Below are 15006 nucleotides of genomic sequence, written 5' to 3'. Positions count from 1 at the left end.
AAATCAAAGAATATGCTTATCTTATCAATTGTTGTGGGGAAACCCACGTCATAGTAACGGGTCCAGCATTCATGTTGACAACTTTCATCCAAGCCCAATATCCGGTATTTAAACTCCTCCAATTCAAATCGACTGGTCTAAGACACCAAAAAAACATGTCGTCTGTCCCAAAAGCAATCCTCAAAGCCCTGAACCTCCCTACCGACCCAGCAACCTGCGCTCTCGACTCCTCCGGCCTAAGCTCCGGCTTCACAAGCACATGTACCCTCCGCGCAACAATCCAAAATGAAACCGGCACCCAAACAGAACACAAATACTTCATAAAAACCTCCAAAGACGGCCCCGCAGCAGCAGAAATGTTTCACGGCGAATACGAATCTCTAAACGCTATCGCTAACGCCGTCCCAGGCTTCTGTCCCCGCGCATTAGCCTGGGGTCCCCTCGACGGGCAAAACGGGTACTTCCTCGCGACAGAATTTCTCAATCTAGGCAGCTCCATGGGTCGGGGTTCTGGGGACGAGACGAATCCGGTTAGTTTGGCGTATAGATTGGGGAAATTGCATACGACGCCTGCGCCGGTGGATGCGCAGACTGGTCGGCGACGATACGGGTTTCCTATTCCGACGTTTTGCGGTGATACGAGGCAGTCGAATACGTTTTACAATAGTTGGGCTGATTTCTACGCGAACGAGAGGTTATTGACTATTCACGCGTCGTCGAAGAAACGCAATGGTCGTGATGAGGGGCTACGCGAGCTCGTTGAGAAGACTGCTCACATCGTCGTGCCGCGTTTACTCGCAGATGATCATCTGGGGTATAATTCCCGGGGTGAAGGACAGGGTATTCAGCCCGTTGTCGTGCATGGGGATTTGTGGAGTGGAAATGCTGATCGAGGGAGTATCGTTGGGAATGGACGTGAGGAGGTGGTGGGAGATGTCGTTTATGATCCGTCGGCGTGCTATGCACATAGTGAATTCGAGTTGGGGATTATGCATATGTTTGGTGGATTCGGGGCGAGGTTTTTCGAACAGTATCATCGCGTTGTGCCAAAGACCGAGCCTGTGGAGGAGTATGAAGATCGGGTGCGGTTGTATGAGTTGTGAGTATTTGATGATATGCTTGATTGCTTTGAGCTGGTTCTGGTTCTAATTATTGGGCTTAGGTATCATCATTTGAATCATCATGCTATCTTTGGTGGTGGGTACCGGTCTGGTGCGGTGTCTATTATGCAGAAGCTCCTTCGGAAATACAGTGATAGGCGCTAGGTGACGCTAGGAAAGATGATTCTTGTTAATATTGCTCAATCTAGCATAGATTTCGGTCACACCCCAGGCGTTTTGTCAGAATAGAATGCCGTCAGCATCCGTCAATATTTCTGTGCGAACCTGCACGAGGCAGAACACTTATTCTATCATAGGATCTGACAAGCAATTGTAAACCCTCCTTCTCTCCAAGTTTGACTCACCTCCTTGGACAAATCACGGGGGATGTTGAGGGTCCGCTGCCAAGCCAGGTTGGGCGGAGTTCACCCAATGCCAAGCCCCAAGAATTAATGCTGCCTTGGGATTCAAAGTTAACGGAAAGATTCTGTTCAAGTGTGAGACCGCAGCTACTTCAGCCTATACATCTTCCAGCAGAGCAGTAGTAGTCAACACTGTACCAATCATGAACTGCCCTTCGCGAACGGACGATACTCTCGAACATGACGGGTGGAACCAGAATCCGCCACTCCTGGCACCTGACTTGACGACCTGCCAAGACTTCAATGGCATTGTGAACGCCCGTGAGAATCAGGGCGATGCAGGGGGTTCCTGTGGGTTGTATAGGGGTCCTGAGTGGGTAGATGCTCCTCCATTGAAGACATTGGAGAAGGGGAGCTCCGTCGCCTCGGGGCGCGGGATGTCCCTGACATTGTCAGGTATGAACGACATATTCGGTAGAAAGACCTTCGAAGTTGATTGATCAAGCAGGACATCTCGCTCCATCCAAGGTCAGCCCACAGGCTGACCAGAACAACCAATCGTTAAACACAATTCCCCCGCCATATCAGACTACAAAAAGCTGGGCACTATGGCTCTTCTCTGTACTCTGTGGTTCAGTGCTTATCTCAAACAGCAGACTAAACGAGCACTTTACCTTCAAAAAACAGCTCGTTGTCGAGCAGCCCATCGACAGCCAACGTGTCGCCCCGATGAAACGATCCAAATGCGCTTCCGGAGGTGTCCGCGGCGATGCATACGACCTCCCCTTACACGTCGCAGCACTATTCATCATCCTAGCAACATCAACCATCGCCTGTGCATTTCCAATTCTAGCAACCCGATTTCCCCGTCTGCGAATCCCTCCTTCATTCTTGTTTTTCGTCAGCCATTTCGGAACCGGGGTTCTCATTGCTACTGCCTTTGTGCATCTACTTCCTACGGCGTTCACTTCCCTAGGAGATCCTTGTTTGTCTAATTTCTGGACGACGGACTACCCGGCCATGCCGGGTGCTATTGCACTGGGAGGGATATTTATCGTGACTGTCGCAGAAATGGTGTTCAGTCCCGCGCAGCATATTTGTCGCGGGGGAAACTCGAATACTGTCAAGCAGGCGGCTTCGTCCGATCATGAGGATGGACAGTCATCCAGCGGAATGGATAATACGAAGAATGCCATGAGATCTCCAGATCAAAGCACTTATCTGTCCACGCTCGATGGAAGGGCTCATCTACGGGATATGGGGCCTCTGATTGGAAGATCGTCAAGCATTAGCAGGGCTATGAACCGCGTCGGTGAAGGTTCCGAGGAAATCGTTCGTGTTGCCTCCGCCCCCGAGATGCCGACCCATCGTGAAAAGGATAATGGGGCTATTCAAGAGGATATCGAGCGACACGACCATACTTTCGAGTTAACTCCGGAGCAAAAGCAGAAGAAGGAGACGATGCAGGTTTATCTTCTTGAGATGGGTATCCTCTTTCACAGTGTCTTCATCGGCATGTCACTCAGTGTTTCAATTGGAAACGAATTTGTTATTTTGCTGATTGCTATCGTCTTCCACCGTGTGTCCAACTCCTTGCAGATATACTGTCTATCAAAGCTTACACTTCTCGTTTTCAGAAACCTTCGAAGGCCTTGCTCTGGGGTCGCGTATTGCTTCGCTCCCCTGGTCTGAACGACAGCTTCAACCTTGGATTATGTCACTTGCATATGGCTGCACGTAAGTTGTCAACCTCATGCTAGATATGCTACTAGCATATTGGCTATGGAGCAGAATCATCCTGACGAAATGATAGTACACCCATTGGACAAGCTATAGGCCTGGCTACGCATACACTCTACAGTCCCGACTCGGAAGTTGGCCTACTCTTGGTCGGTGTCATGAATGCGATTTCCGCCGGACTGTTGATCTTTGCTTCACTCGTTGAATTGATGTCTGAGGATTTCCTCAGTGACGAGAGTTGGCGTATCCTGTATGGAAGACGAAGGGTTTACGCTTGTATACTTGTGTTCTTGGGCGCATTTTGTATGAGCATTGTTGGTGCCTGGGCGTAAATACTCCAACTTTCTCATTCAAATGCGGACCTACATAGTCTACGCATTGAGGTAGAGTCATGTTTGTATCCTGTGCGACCGGCCAGTCGTGTGCGTTGTTCGGTCTCGAGATCAGGTATGACGTGATGTCATTTTTCAATCACGGCAGAGCTGTGATTCAACAACCCCGCGCATCTCCCAAATCATTTGCTCGATCTTTCCTAAATTGGGTCTGTGAGCGAATGATCGACCAGAATATTAAACCAAGGCAAATGCAGCTACTGTCGATTACAAATACCAGCGCGGGGAACTTTATTTAAAGGAAGGGGCGAGGGTTAGCTACAGACTGTTATCTTAGCATCTGGCGTGATCCATGAAGTCTTAATTCAGGCTATTAATTCAGTTTCTTCTTTGGACTATTTACTATTCTCTACAAAATGCCTGCCCACCCTGATTCAAATATCCACTCAGAGGCCACCGGCCCCGCCAAAGCGCTAGTTGAGAAGCATCGCGCGGAACAGCCACTGAAGTTATATGCAGGATGGTTCTGTCCGTAAGTAAGAAAACTCTCATTTTCGTGGTAATATGAAGCTAATCTTGCTGCAGATTCGGTGTGTTCAACCGTCATAGCAATTGATCTCCAAGATTGAAACTGATCAAACATCCAGTACAGCGCGTTTGGTTGGCTCTCGAGGAGAAACAGATTCCCTACCAATACATTGAAGTCAACCCATACAACAAGCCCGAGTCACTCCTCTCGCTCAATCCTCGCGGCCTTGTTCCAACTCTCTCATGTCCGACCGATCCAGAGCCTCGACCACTCTACGAGTCAACAGTGATTCTGGAGTATCTGGAAGAAGCATACCCAACACACAACCCGCACTTCCTCCCGCAAGATCCATATGAGCGCGCTCGTACCCGAATCTGGATTGATTACGTTACATCGCGTATCATTCCCTCCTTCCACCGGTTCCTACAATACCAGCCTGGCGAAGGCGAGAGTGCAGTGAGCGATGCAGGTTTAGACAAGGCTCGGCAAGAGTTCCTAGACCACCTCAAAGCCTGGACCAAAGAGATGCACCCTGATGGACCTTTCTTTCTAGGTTCGGGTGTAAGCTTGCCCGATCTTGTACTTGCGCCATGGGCGGTGCGCTTGTGGGTATTCGATGAGTTCAAGACCGGTGGATTGGGAGTCCCTTCTGAAGGTCAGGGCGGGCCAGATGAAGCAGTATGGAATAGATGGAGGAAATGGGTTTCTGCTCTTGAGAACCGGAAGAGTATCCAGGAGACGACGAGTGAAAAGGAGTACTACCTGCCGATTTATAAACGGTATGCGGATAATACAGCACAAAGTGAACTAGCCAAGGCCACTAGGGCTGGGCGAGGTGTCCCATAAAGCCTTCAAATATTAGCATTTAAGTTCGAACGTAATCGTTTCCCTCGATGAGACACTGTTTGCTCGCTCTTTCCAATAGCACCAGTACATACACCTGGAATCGACTTTCTTCCTTGTAAATCATCACGTGACTTCTCATCCCTCAGATCAACCTTCCTCCTTTCATATCTCCATCTATCTCGGATTAACATTGAACCGGCCTTATCTCCACGTGACCTTATCGGATATGGCTTCTCTCTCCAAGCATCCTTCGATCTCTCAGCTTCTTGCTCACCTTAATTCGATTGGAAAACAACAATCATCTTCATCGCGAGTGATGGCACCCAACCAACGTGATGAACGGCTGCGCTCGGGCCCTGCGCTTGAAGCTGAGCCCAAGCCCTACGACCCAAATCCTCCACCGATTCACCCGTCGTTCATCCAGGTAGCTCGTCCCTTCGTCTTTGAGGAGACAATCCAAGGCTGCCTGGATGCGATGGGTGTTAATCGCACCCGTGAGGAGTCTCTGCGCTTGCTGGGTGTTGCATGGATCGACAATGTCCGACGGGCCCTACACCTGTAAGTTGAACAGTCCCAGATATAAGTTGCCAACGACGAGATGCTAAGCTTACGATATATACAGCCCCGTGCGGACTTCCAACACTGCGGTGAAGTATTATCACCGATTTCGCCTGATCCATCCCGACAGTGAATACAACTACGTGGTATGTCTCCCTCATCTCTTTCAATGTGCTCTATTCTGACTTCCATTACAGGATGCTGCTGCCGCTGCTCTGTTCACTGCATGCAAGATCGAGGACACGCTGAAGAAGTCCCGGGACATTGTGTGCGCAGCTTACAACCTCAAGTTGCTCCCCTCCGAGCATCTGACCCCCGATGATCCTGTAGGTTTTACCTCCCCAAAGACAACTCCTGGCCGTGGAAAGTATTCTGACATATTCTGCAGGTATTTGAGACCAACGCCCGTAGCGTCATTGGTCTCGAGCGGCTCATGCTGGAAGCTTTTGGCTTTGACTTCCGTACCCGTCACCCCCAGAAGCCCTTGATCAAGCTGGCCCGCCACTGCAACTTCACAAAGGAGTCAAAGGTCTACTATCTGGCCTGGGAAATTTCCTTGGATCTGTACCGCACCTTTGCGCCACTGAAGCAGACCACGCAGACCATGGCATTCAGTTGTCTTGAGCTAGCAGTCCGACTCTTGGACCAGCGCTGCGAACCCCTCGAGTCTGGAGTGGACTACGCAAAGTGGAGCACCAGCCGTGGAGCAGTTATGGGTATGATTGCCTTTGGCGATAATGATAGTTCAATCTTCTATACTGACATGGCTTCTAGAAACCCTCCTTGACTTGCTCGAGCTGTACACACACAGCCGTACTCAAACCTCCGTCGGCCCTAATTTCCCACCGGATCAGTTCCTCAAAGTCCGCATCCCCCTCAACCAAGAGATCAAAGACAAGCAGATCCCACGGTACACTAGCCCCTGGAATATGGGTGATGGATCCGAGCAACATGATGCTCGTGGAAAACAGCCCGATAACCGCCAACGCCCTTATCATCCACTGACACCGGTTGCCGCCAATGGAGACCGCCGCGGAGAGAGTGAGCGTGGTCGAGATGCGCCGCTGCGGTTCATTCTTGACCCGGCCTGGGCGGCGGAGGAGAAGAGACAAGTCGGGGAGTACTTCAAGGTGGAGATGGAGGAATACGAGGTCGAGGAGTGAAGGACGGGGTGGTTGAGCTGTTCGTGCGAGCCAAGTCGGCGTTTCTGGTACCCACCCAGAGCGCCTTGACAAAGGATGGCTGCTTTTTTTCCGTGATGACTTTCTATGATACCCCCAATTGCGATTTATGATTCAGAATCAAAGATACTACCCAGACTCTCTGGGTAAGTAGTCGCGCTTACAAGCTGCCTTTTGCTTACGTACAGTTCGATGGACTCCAGTAGTAAATCCCTGGATCGTCCCAGCTTGTGCTGGGCTAGTAGGATATCACAGACACAGAAGATACGAAGGCCTATAAAAACTCGATGGACGAAACGCGTCGGTAATCGCCCGTAGTATTCGGCCCTGTCCAGCGCCTATCAATACCTTTTTAGGCTTTACTCTGGCTCTTGTGGCCCCCCGCACCGAGTTGAGTCTTGGCAAAGGCAGCGACATTTTGCGGATGAGGCTGAAAGTTATGCTTCAACAATAGCTTTCTTGGAAGTATAGACGCCAGTCATCAATTCTCATCCTTCAATTTCCTTCAGATCATTTGTTTCCACGGGTTTAATACCATCATCATGACTGTCAATCTAGAGAAGCTCCCCACATTCGCACACAAACCCCGCATTTTCATCCTGACAGACGTCTTGAATGAGCCTGATGACTCGCAATCCCTCGTTCGATACCTACTATATTCCAATGAATTCGACACTCGAGGTATATGCGCGACGACCTCTACCTGGCTGCGCTCCAGTACTCATCCAGAGGAACTTCGTCGCATTATCACGGCATATGGCGAGGTTGTTAACAACCTGAACAAACACGTGCATCCTAGCAGTCAATACCGGTCTGCCGACTCTCTTCTCTCTCTAGTTACATCAGGACCACGAGTACGTACTCGCGGCTACTCTGTATTCTTTGCTGAATAGATCCCCGACTCACACTCTCATGCACAGGTCTACGGCAAAAAAGCGTTGAAAGAGCCCCATAGTGAAGGCGCACAACGTCTGCTAGCCGCCCTTCAAGAATCCGAGGAACCACTCTATATCCCCGTTTGGGGTGGTGTGAATACACTCGCCCAAGCACTCAAGCACCTCGCCGAGACGTCTTCCCCGAACTTAGCTGCCAGAGAGCGGGCAAAGCTACGGGTCTACTCCATCTCTGATCAAGATGACACCGGTGCATGGATTCGTGCTAAGTATCCTGATGTGTTCTACATTGTATCTATGCATGGCTGGGACCAGTATAGCCAGGGGAGCTGGCTAGGCATGAATGCTAGTGCTGGCGAAGGGGTGGATCACACGAAGGTGCTTAACCCATGGCTGAATGAGCATATCAGAGTCGGCAAGTTTGGGGCCAACGCGTACCCCGAGGTTAAGTTTGGCATGGAGGGTGATACGCCGTCTTTTCTGTGGCTGATTCAGAATGGGCTGGGTTACCGGGATTTCATTAATTGGGGCGGCTGGGGTGGTCGGTATATTCGGCCTCAGAGTGAGGCTGATTGGGAAGATGGAATTGATGGGAATCGTTTCCATAATGCTCAGGATTTCGGTGTTATCGGGGTCGATGGCAAGGCTTATACGGATCACAAGGCGACAATTTGGCGGTGGGGAGATGCCGTTCAAGACGACTTTGCAGCTCGGATGCATTGGACTCTCACAGATAACTTTGCTGACGCGGCCCATCCTCCGGTAGTCGATGTCAATGGATGCACTGGCACGGAGCCATTGGTTCTTGAAGTTAAGCCTGGAGAAACACACGTTCTCGATGCGAGTGGCACATACAGTGCGGACAATTGCACTGCGGATGATCCTCTGGAATACACCTGGATGCTCTACGGCGACGTCAACGGCTTTCATTTCTTCGGCATGGGTCCAGAGGTCCAAATTGAAACCCTAGAAGGCATTCCATCGGACGTCAAAGAAGGCGATATTGCAGGGTTTGCCGCATACACTAGAGCACGGAAGGTCAAGGTGACGGTGCCACAAATCGAGAAGCATCCACAAACAGGACTTTTCACTCCAGACTTTCATATCTTGTTGCAAGTGACCAACAGGGCAGGCCCATATCCCATTCGGCGATATAAGAGAATCATATTCTCCTATATTCAGGAAGATAAGCCAGTACCTCACAGAAAGATACCGGAGAGTGCTAATGAAGCATACCGGATGTATGGAAATATCGACGTAACGAGGCCAAGGGTCGACTACTCACAACCACTCAACTACACACCTTGTAATTGGTGGGGATGGAAGGTAAAGAAATAAACGGGAATTATCCGTGAATAATGCCAAAGAAAGTGCATATGGAAACTCCCATCAGTGTGTTGGTAGTAATATTTAGGCTCGCTCAGGTCCCGCATCGCTCTCGTAACTTTTACTTTCTCTCAACACCTCTTAAATATAATTTTGTTTTACGAGGAACCCGAGACAGCCTACCGTTCATACAAGAGACTTGTCGACGAAATTCGTCCAGCAAAAAAGGCATACCAAGACATCACACGACAGAACCTGCATTGCAGTATACGCCCTAGGAGTGGCATTTTTCAATATTTACATGATCACTATATTTATATCTTCCAAGTCCACGTCTATTACTGTGACATCCACTTAGGTTTCACTCTCCCGGTCCCACTCACCCTTGAATCAAATCACTACGTCCTACTAGCGCAACCCAGAGCGTCTCCCCAGTCCTCCATCTGGTGCACCAGAAACAGAAGAGGCTACGAGTGGGCAGGAGTGCCAACGCGCTTACCGCGTGTGCCAATCTGCACGGTGACTACATCGCTGCGCTAGAATCTCTTGCTTTACTGGTGGTCAGGCCTATACTTACCGGCCACAATCTCAATACTGTGTCTTCTTCTCCATCAACTGCGCAGGCCCTCTACACTGTCTTGAAGCGGTATCCCAGATGCAATCGATTTGAGAATGGAGGATACTTTCGAATTTGCCCAGAATAATGGCTCTCAAAAATCCAAATCTGACTCCAACTGAGCCGTAAAACCATAGGGATGGCTTAAAAGAGGCTCTGCCTGGGGGTCCTCTGCGGTGCCAACGGCCAGGCGACTACGCGCTAATATCATGGCCGTATGCTGCGCTGCACAACCGAGATGAGGGGGGTAATTGCGGATTTCCCCTGTTCTCCGGTCCAAGAACGTTTCTTGTAATGGCGAATCTAATTGATAAATCTGACTATTCCGATATCATATTCGACAAGTATGGGAAGAACGAGGCACGCCTAAGGTGCTACAGATCGGCCTAACAAGCCTTGAAGGGGACCCATTACTCGATTGCCACACCAAATACAGCGAGGGAGCTAGTTTCCTAGCGACTTTTATTTTATCTAAATACGATATACTAAAAACATACAACAGCCAAAAGTATGGCCGGGCTCTCCGAGCCCGTATCGTTTGGTCCTGGGCGCCTCGCCGCTTTATCCAGGCGGGCTTTAGGCAGCTTCAGGCGGTTTCAGGCGGCAGTTCATCCACCTGAATATTCTTCACCCGAAGACCGCCCCAGGGTGCAGGGCAGGCCGTCAAAAGGCGCATTTGCACATCTTGGCACAGGGAGATATTTCGCGAGCCGCCGACATGGACAGCGACGACGGATGAACTATAAGTACGCGCTAGGAGCGTCCAGGCGATCTCCCACCATCCAGCCTCCCCTCTCACCTCGTCCCGCTTACACAACAATCACTAACTAACTTAACTAACTAACGTTAACTAAGTTAGTTACCTAGTTAGTTAGTCATGCGTCTGAGAGGAAAGCTCCAACGGGCGTTCTATCCCGAAATACCACTTTATATTTTTCGTTAGGTTATTTCAAGACAACCTTGTCTTAATGTTTACCGCTCATGAAGACACAGGGATCCAACAAATTATCTGTTGTTGATCGTACAAGCACTTTCTGAAACCGCACAGGTCATTTGAAAAGTATCACCCTTGAAAAAAAAAAGAAAAACCTCAGCAAGGTCACGTGTGTTTCGGTACAGGTGTGCCCCCGAAGCCTCTGAGCAGGACATTATAGAGGGGAGCCGGGTTCAGCCTGCAATCAACCATGCCTTTGTGCTGAGGCGGCAGGTTCTGGCGACGAAGGAGGTCGAAAATGGCCTCCTCGGCACATCCAGTCCGCACACGCGCCTGCCTACTCTGAGCACACCCTAGCCCACTCGCGGTTTTTACCCGCCCGCTCTCTCCCAGACTACCTGAGCAGGGTCCGGGTTTTACTAGCTATGTGTCGCTTTATCAGGTCGAAGTGCCCTTGGAAGTAGACATATCCCGACTATATCCTTAGCCGGCATAGCGCCTTTAGTACCGCCCAGCTATCTGCGAAGATTTAGACTATTCTTTGCCGTTCGGCCTTTAGTTTCATGCTGTCTAGGGGAGTTGAGCGTTATTTCGATGCCGCGAAGCTCGGCGGCGTTCATGTAGACGTATCGTTATCCCTATTTGGCTGTTTGTATAGTTTCTATGGGAGTTAACGACTGCTCCACCGATTTTCCCTTCGTTCCCACTCCCATCAGTCTACAGAATCAAGGGTCCTCCTCTGGGCGTCTGGATAAAATATGGTCATAAATTTCATTGCTATATCCCTGTCTCGATAGTCACCTCTGGCGGTCCCTACTATGGTACCTAGACGAATACTTTATGATTCTCCCAGTTCCAGTTCCCTACCAAAGTAATGGGGGAAGCCTTGAGGCATCCGCCCGTCTTCCAGGCTTGCGCTTACATTGTTGTTATTGCAGACCAGTCATGCTCATCCAACGGTCGGCGTCGTAGTACAATTTGTTTTTTGGGTTGTAGGTGGGGTGGGATTTAGTGATGCACCTAAATCCTGAATATTCAATAAATAGCGAGGTCATTCCTCAGGGAACATCGGGCTAAGCTAGTATTTCTGCTTTGAAAAACCTATCACGTGGCTCCATGATGTAGACTCATGGAAAGGCAAATATCAGCTGACAGTGGCCATTTTGGGCTCAGGCGACCCTACTAACTGACCAGACTGACCAGACGAGCTAAAAGCAATGCATGCTGAGAGCGCAATGTTACTGCGTTTGTTCATTATACCAATCAAGCCAAAGCTTATAGCAAGAATAAAGTACTGTTATCACTCCACGTAATACAATATACTGAAGTAACAGACAAATTGAAATCATGAGAACGTTTCTGAAATCAATGCAAATTGTTGGACGGTTTCACGGTTCAGAGCTTCCAGGGACAGCAGAAGTAAAAGCAGGAGAAACACGAATTGGACAATGGCTGATCGGATATCTTCCAAGAGGACTGCACAAGCCACCTGGGCTCACTGGTTCATGAGCTGGATTTTCGATCATGAATGAAAGATATATACTTATCTCTCCGTTTCTCTGAAGAGGACCCCATATCTCATGTTGAAAAGAACCACCACGGTCAATCTGTCCTATCTGGGCAGAGAAATCAATTTGATGGGTGGTGGTATCAATGTGGAACCGAGATCTGGCGCTCTGGAGTCTGTGCAGTAATCGTTTCTGATAATGTTTTTCCAAACGACATAGGACCCGACCCTTGAAAGAGCATTTATCTCTCGACAGTTTCACACATTGGTCGATGACGGGATAAAAAAGAGATGCAATTAACGCTTCTGCTGTTTGTTGTAGTTCCTTGAACGCATTGGGCTTCTCGAAGGAAGCGGAGGTTGCTCTCTGGAGCAGTGGTATCTTCGATATATCGCTCACGAAAGGTAGCCTACCCGGTATTTCTATGTTGAGTCGATGATAGCGATCCTTTTGCTGTTCAGATAGCGTTGCCCTGTATTCTCTCCACTGCAACTCCGAGTCGAGCTTATTCTCAAATGATGTAAAGCAACGCTTCAATCCGCTAGGGGGCTGACCGATCACTTTCTCAGATCGCTCAATTTCATCTTTAGTCCAGCCTGTGCCGACGCTCACAGCGATGTCAATGGTAGAATAGTCAGACCAAAGAGAACTAGCTTCTCGGACTGCGAGCGCGACCGGATTATTTTCGTTGAGACCACCATCTTGGTATGTTTGTCCGTTCTTGGTCTGATGTAGCGGAAATATGTAGGGTGCTGCTGATGTGCACCGCGCCCTGACGAATGACAGAGACATAAGCAAATTAGCCAATATGGAAGGAACCCATCACTATTTAACATACGCTTCGGGAAGTCGAATCTCTAGCCATGGTTCGTCATAGCGGTATATAGGGCACGAATTTTCTGCGTCTGTTAGATTAGTCTGAGATCATTGAGGGATTAGCGGGGCAATTGAGAGTTTGATGTACACACCATCAGATCTTTTCCTGTTATAGTTGGACATGATTGTGGTCTTGTTTGATAATGCGTTGACAGTTGTAACTCCAACCTTAATGTCTCGCAAAAGAATTTGCTGCAGTGGATTGGCGCTTTTGTCAGTAGATTTAAGCAACGTCGAAGGCTCGCTGAACAACAGTCTTTGGCTGGAACAGTCTCCCTCAAAATCATCGGAACGAGCAAATGCTACATCTAGAGCCTTTTCCAGTGGCTCTTTTCGGTAGTAGCTGTCAAAAAGATAGCTGATAGCAAACCCTAGCATTGGAATTGAGGCCAGTGGTTGCGCGACGAATGAGGTCTTAACCAGGTTTTCAAATACCTCTCTACATTTGGTCGCAGACCAGAGATTTGCTCCTAGACCTAGGGAGATTATGCCTCCTGATTCCGTATCAGTGATCAATCGTTATAAACGTCGGTATCTGGATGCAAGCTTACCAGAACTTGTTCCCATGATCACATCAAAAAAGTGAGCTAGAGGCAAGCCCAATCCAATTTCCTTCTCCAAGGCTTCCAGGATACGAACAGAGATCGTACCTCGCACGCCGCCGCCGTCTATGGCAAGTACACGTACGCCGGCCAGGGCGGGCTTCAATCTAAACTGAGCCCAGTTATCACGGTTCTGCACTCCTTCACGACATAAAGGGCAGCACTTGAGATTAAAAACCGTCTCGTCACTGGCTGACTGGCTGAATAGCTTCACGCATGAACGACAAATTGTGTGTTGACATTTCAGCGTGAAATCAGGAGCTTCCCGAATGCAGCAATAGCAAATTGTGTTCGAAAAGGTCTCCAGCCAAAATGCCCTTTCGGCAGCGAGAGTCTCAAGGTGTTTCTCCAGAAATGATCCGATGCCATTCATTCTCTGGGCTCTGAACCGGGTCATCATACTATCGGAAAGGCGGGTGATAGTTCTGATGAACTCCTCGGCGGCCTCATTGGTGAAAGGAGTTTGATAGTCGCCTGAGCCAATTAAAAGACCAAACCGGTCCTGGTGGCCCTTTTCGTGTCCGTCAGCGGTATTTCTGCATCCTCTTCCGCCATTCTGATACCAACAACGCAGTTTTCTATACACTTCTTCATATGCACTGCGATAATGCGAAGTAAACACAGTGTCGTTCAGCAAAGTCGGGACTGCTAAAAAGTCACATGATGTTAATGTCACATATAGGTATCGATGATTATGAAGCTTACATGACCCCCGATCCGTCAACAGCATCAAGCAGCGATAGGAAGCAAAGAGCTTAGCGCAGCGCTCATCCAACATCTTGTTATTGTGCTCATTTTCTCTCATCTCCATCAAGAGTGTTGTTGCATAGCCGACCAAGTCCTGATGCGAAGGTTTGTGCGTGATCGCGTGCTTGAAAAAGTCGAAAGGCTCTCCAAACTTCGTAAAAAAGTGATTTAACCCATCATTCAATATGGATTCCAAAGTCTCCGAATTGATCAATGCAGATGTTTCGGTCCTTTCATGCATGACTTCACTTCCCAGGTTATGAATGCTCGCCCGAAGACGCTGTATTTGACGAAAAAAGCCATTAGCCCCGAATTTGTTGTTTCGCGGAGGGATATAAACAACGGAAAGGGATTTGTAATAGAAACGAAGGAGGTCCATAACAGAGTTTATCTGTCTATTTGGAGGAAGGATTTCATTCCATCGTTCCGCAATTTGCGTCAACCCAGGGCTGAGTACAGTGCATCGAGTCAGCGTCTTGTAGGCTTTCTCCGTGGCCCACTTTTCATTTGACCAATCCTTCTCATCTTGCGTTGACAAGGGTATGTTGTTCAGGACAAGAACGGCCCGAGGCAAGGTAGCCTGATTCAGAGATGTTTGATGAACATTGTCTGCCCACATTATCAACTGCTCTGCAATCGATTCCAAATCTCTTGGGTTGGTCTGGACAATGTAGCATAGGATATCACTGAAGTTGTACAGTATGCGTGGATAGATATGCTCAACACAGTATGCTCTTGTTAAGGGTCGACATTCTCCAGTGGCATCGATGCGCCTCCAGGAAATCCATTTCCTGGGCACAAATTAGTTAATGATGTGCGCTTTCAAAGATATAGTGCCTCACTTTGCAGTATTCAT

General features: G+C 49.0%; 6 protein-coding genes across 6 annotated transcripts; 5 read left to right on the top strand and 1 right to left on the bottom strand.

The window, feature by feature from the left end:
• Positions 1 to 155: 155 nt before the first annotated feature.
• N7496_010243 (putative fructosamine-3-kinase) lies at positions 156 to 1265 on the top strand (the record flags this gene model as incomplete). Its single annotated transcript, XM_056703156.1, has 2 exons — positions 156 to 1099; positions 1163 to 1265. 2 exons carry the CDS (start codon positions 156 to 158, stop codon positions 1263 to 1265), a joined length of 1047 nt encoding a protein of 348 aa, XP_056552156.1.
• A 400-nt stretch (positions 1266 to 1665) lies between these two features.
• zrfD (putative plasma membrane zinc ion transporter) lies at positions 1666 to 3534 on the top strand (the record flags this gene model as incomplete). Its single annotated transcript, XM_056703155.1, has 4 exons — positions 1666 to 1918; positions 1971 to 3041; positions 3100 to 3199; positions 3276 to 3534. The coding sequence occupies 4 exons, from the start codon at positions 1666 to 1668 to the stop codon at positions 3532 to 3534; spliced, it is 1683 nt and encodes a 560-aa protein (XP_056552155.1).
• A 416-nt stretch (positions 3535 to 3950) lies between these two features.
• N7496_010241 (uncharacterized protein) lies at positions 3951 to 4909 on the top strand (the record flags this gene model as incomplete). Its single annotated transcript, XM_056703154.1, has 2 exons — positions 3951 to 4066; positions 4159 to 4909. The coding sequence occupies 2 exons, from the start codon at positions 3951 to 3953 to the stop codon at positions 4907 to 4909; spliced, it is 867 nt and encodes a 288-aa protein (XP_056552154.1).
• Positions 4910 to 5225: 316 nt separating this feature from the next.
• N7496_010240 (putative cyclin) lies at positions 5226 to 6630 on the top strand (the record flags this gene model as incomplete). The annotated part of the gene is made up of 5 exons (XM_056703153.1): positions 5226 to 5467; positions 5532 to 5613; positions 5665 to 5793; positions 5856 to 6183; positions 6242 to 6630. 5 exons carry the CDS (start codon positions 5226 to 5228, stop codon positions 6628 to 6630), a joined length of 1170 nt encoding a protein of 389 aa, XP_056552153.1.
• Positions 6631 to 7190: 560 nt separating this feature from the next.
• Positions 7191 to 8879, top strand: N7496_010239 (DUF1593 domain-containing protein; the record flags this gene model as incomplete). Its single annotated transcript, XM_056703152.1, has 2 exons — positions 7191 to 7502; positions 7569 to 8879. 2 exons carry the CDS (start codon positions 7191 to 7193, stop codon positions 8877 to 8879), a joined length of 1623 nt encoding a protein of 540 aa, XP_056552152.1.
• A 3503-nt stretch (positions 8880 to 12382) lies between these two features.
• On the bottom strand, positions 12383 to 15006 carry N7496_010238 (uncharacterized protein; the record flags this gene model as incomplete). The annotated part of the gene is made up of 7 exons (XM_056703151.1): positions 12383 to 12411; positions 12480 to 12697; positions 12764 to 12824; positions 12894 to 13295; positions 13353 to 14048; positions 14109 to 14941; positions 14993 to 15006. 7 exons carry the CDS (start codon positions 15004 to 15006, stop codon positions 12383 to 12385), a joined length of 2253 nt encoding a protein of 750 aa, XP_056552151.1.

The sequence above is a fragment of the Penicillium cataractarum genome (genome assembly GCF_028827025.1).
Source record: "Penicillium cataractarum strain IBT 29864 chromosome Unknown utg000008l, whole genome shotgun sequence".
Taxonomy (NCBI): Eukaryota; Fungi; Ascomycota; class Eurotiomycetes; order Eurotiales; family Aspergillaceae; genus Penicillium; species Penicillium cataractarum.
Note: the sequence above shows the minus strand (reverse complement) of the source record. Positions and strands in the feature narration are given on the sequence as shown.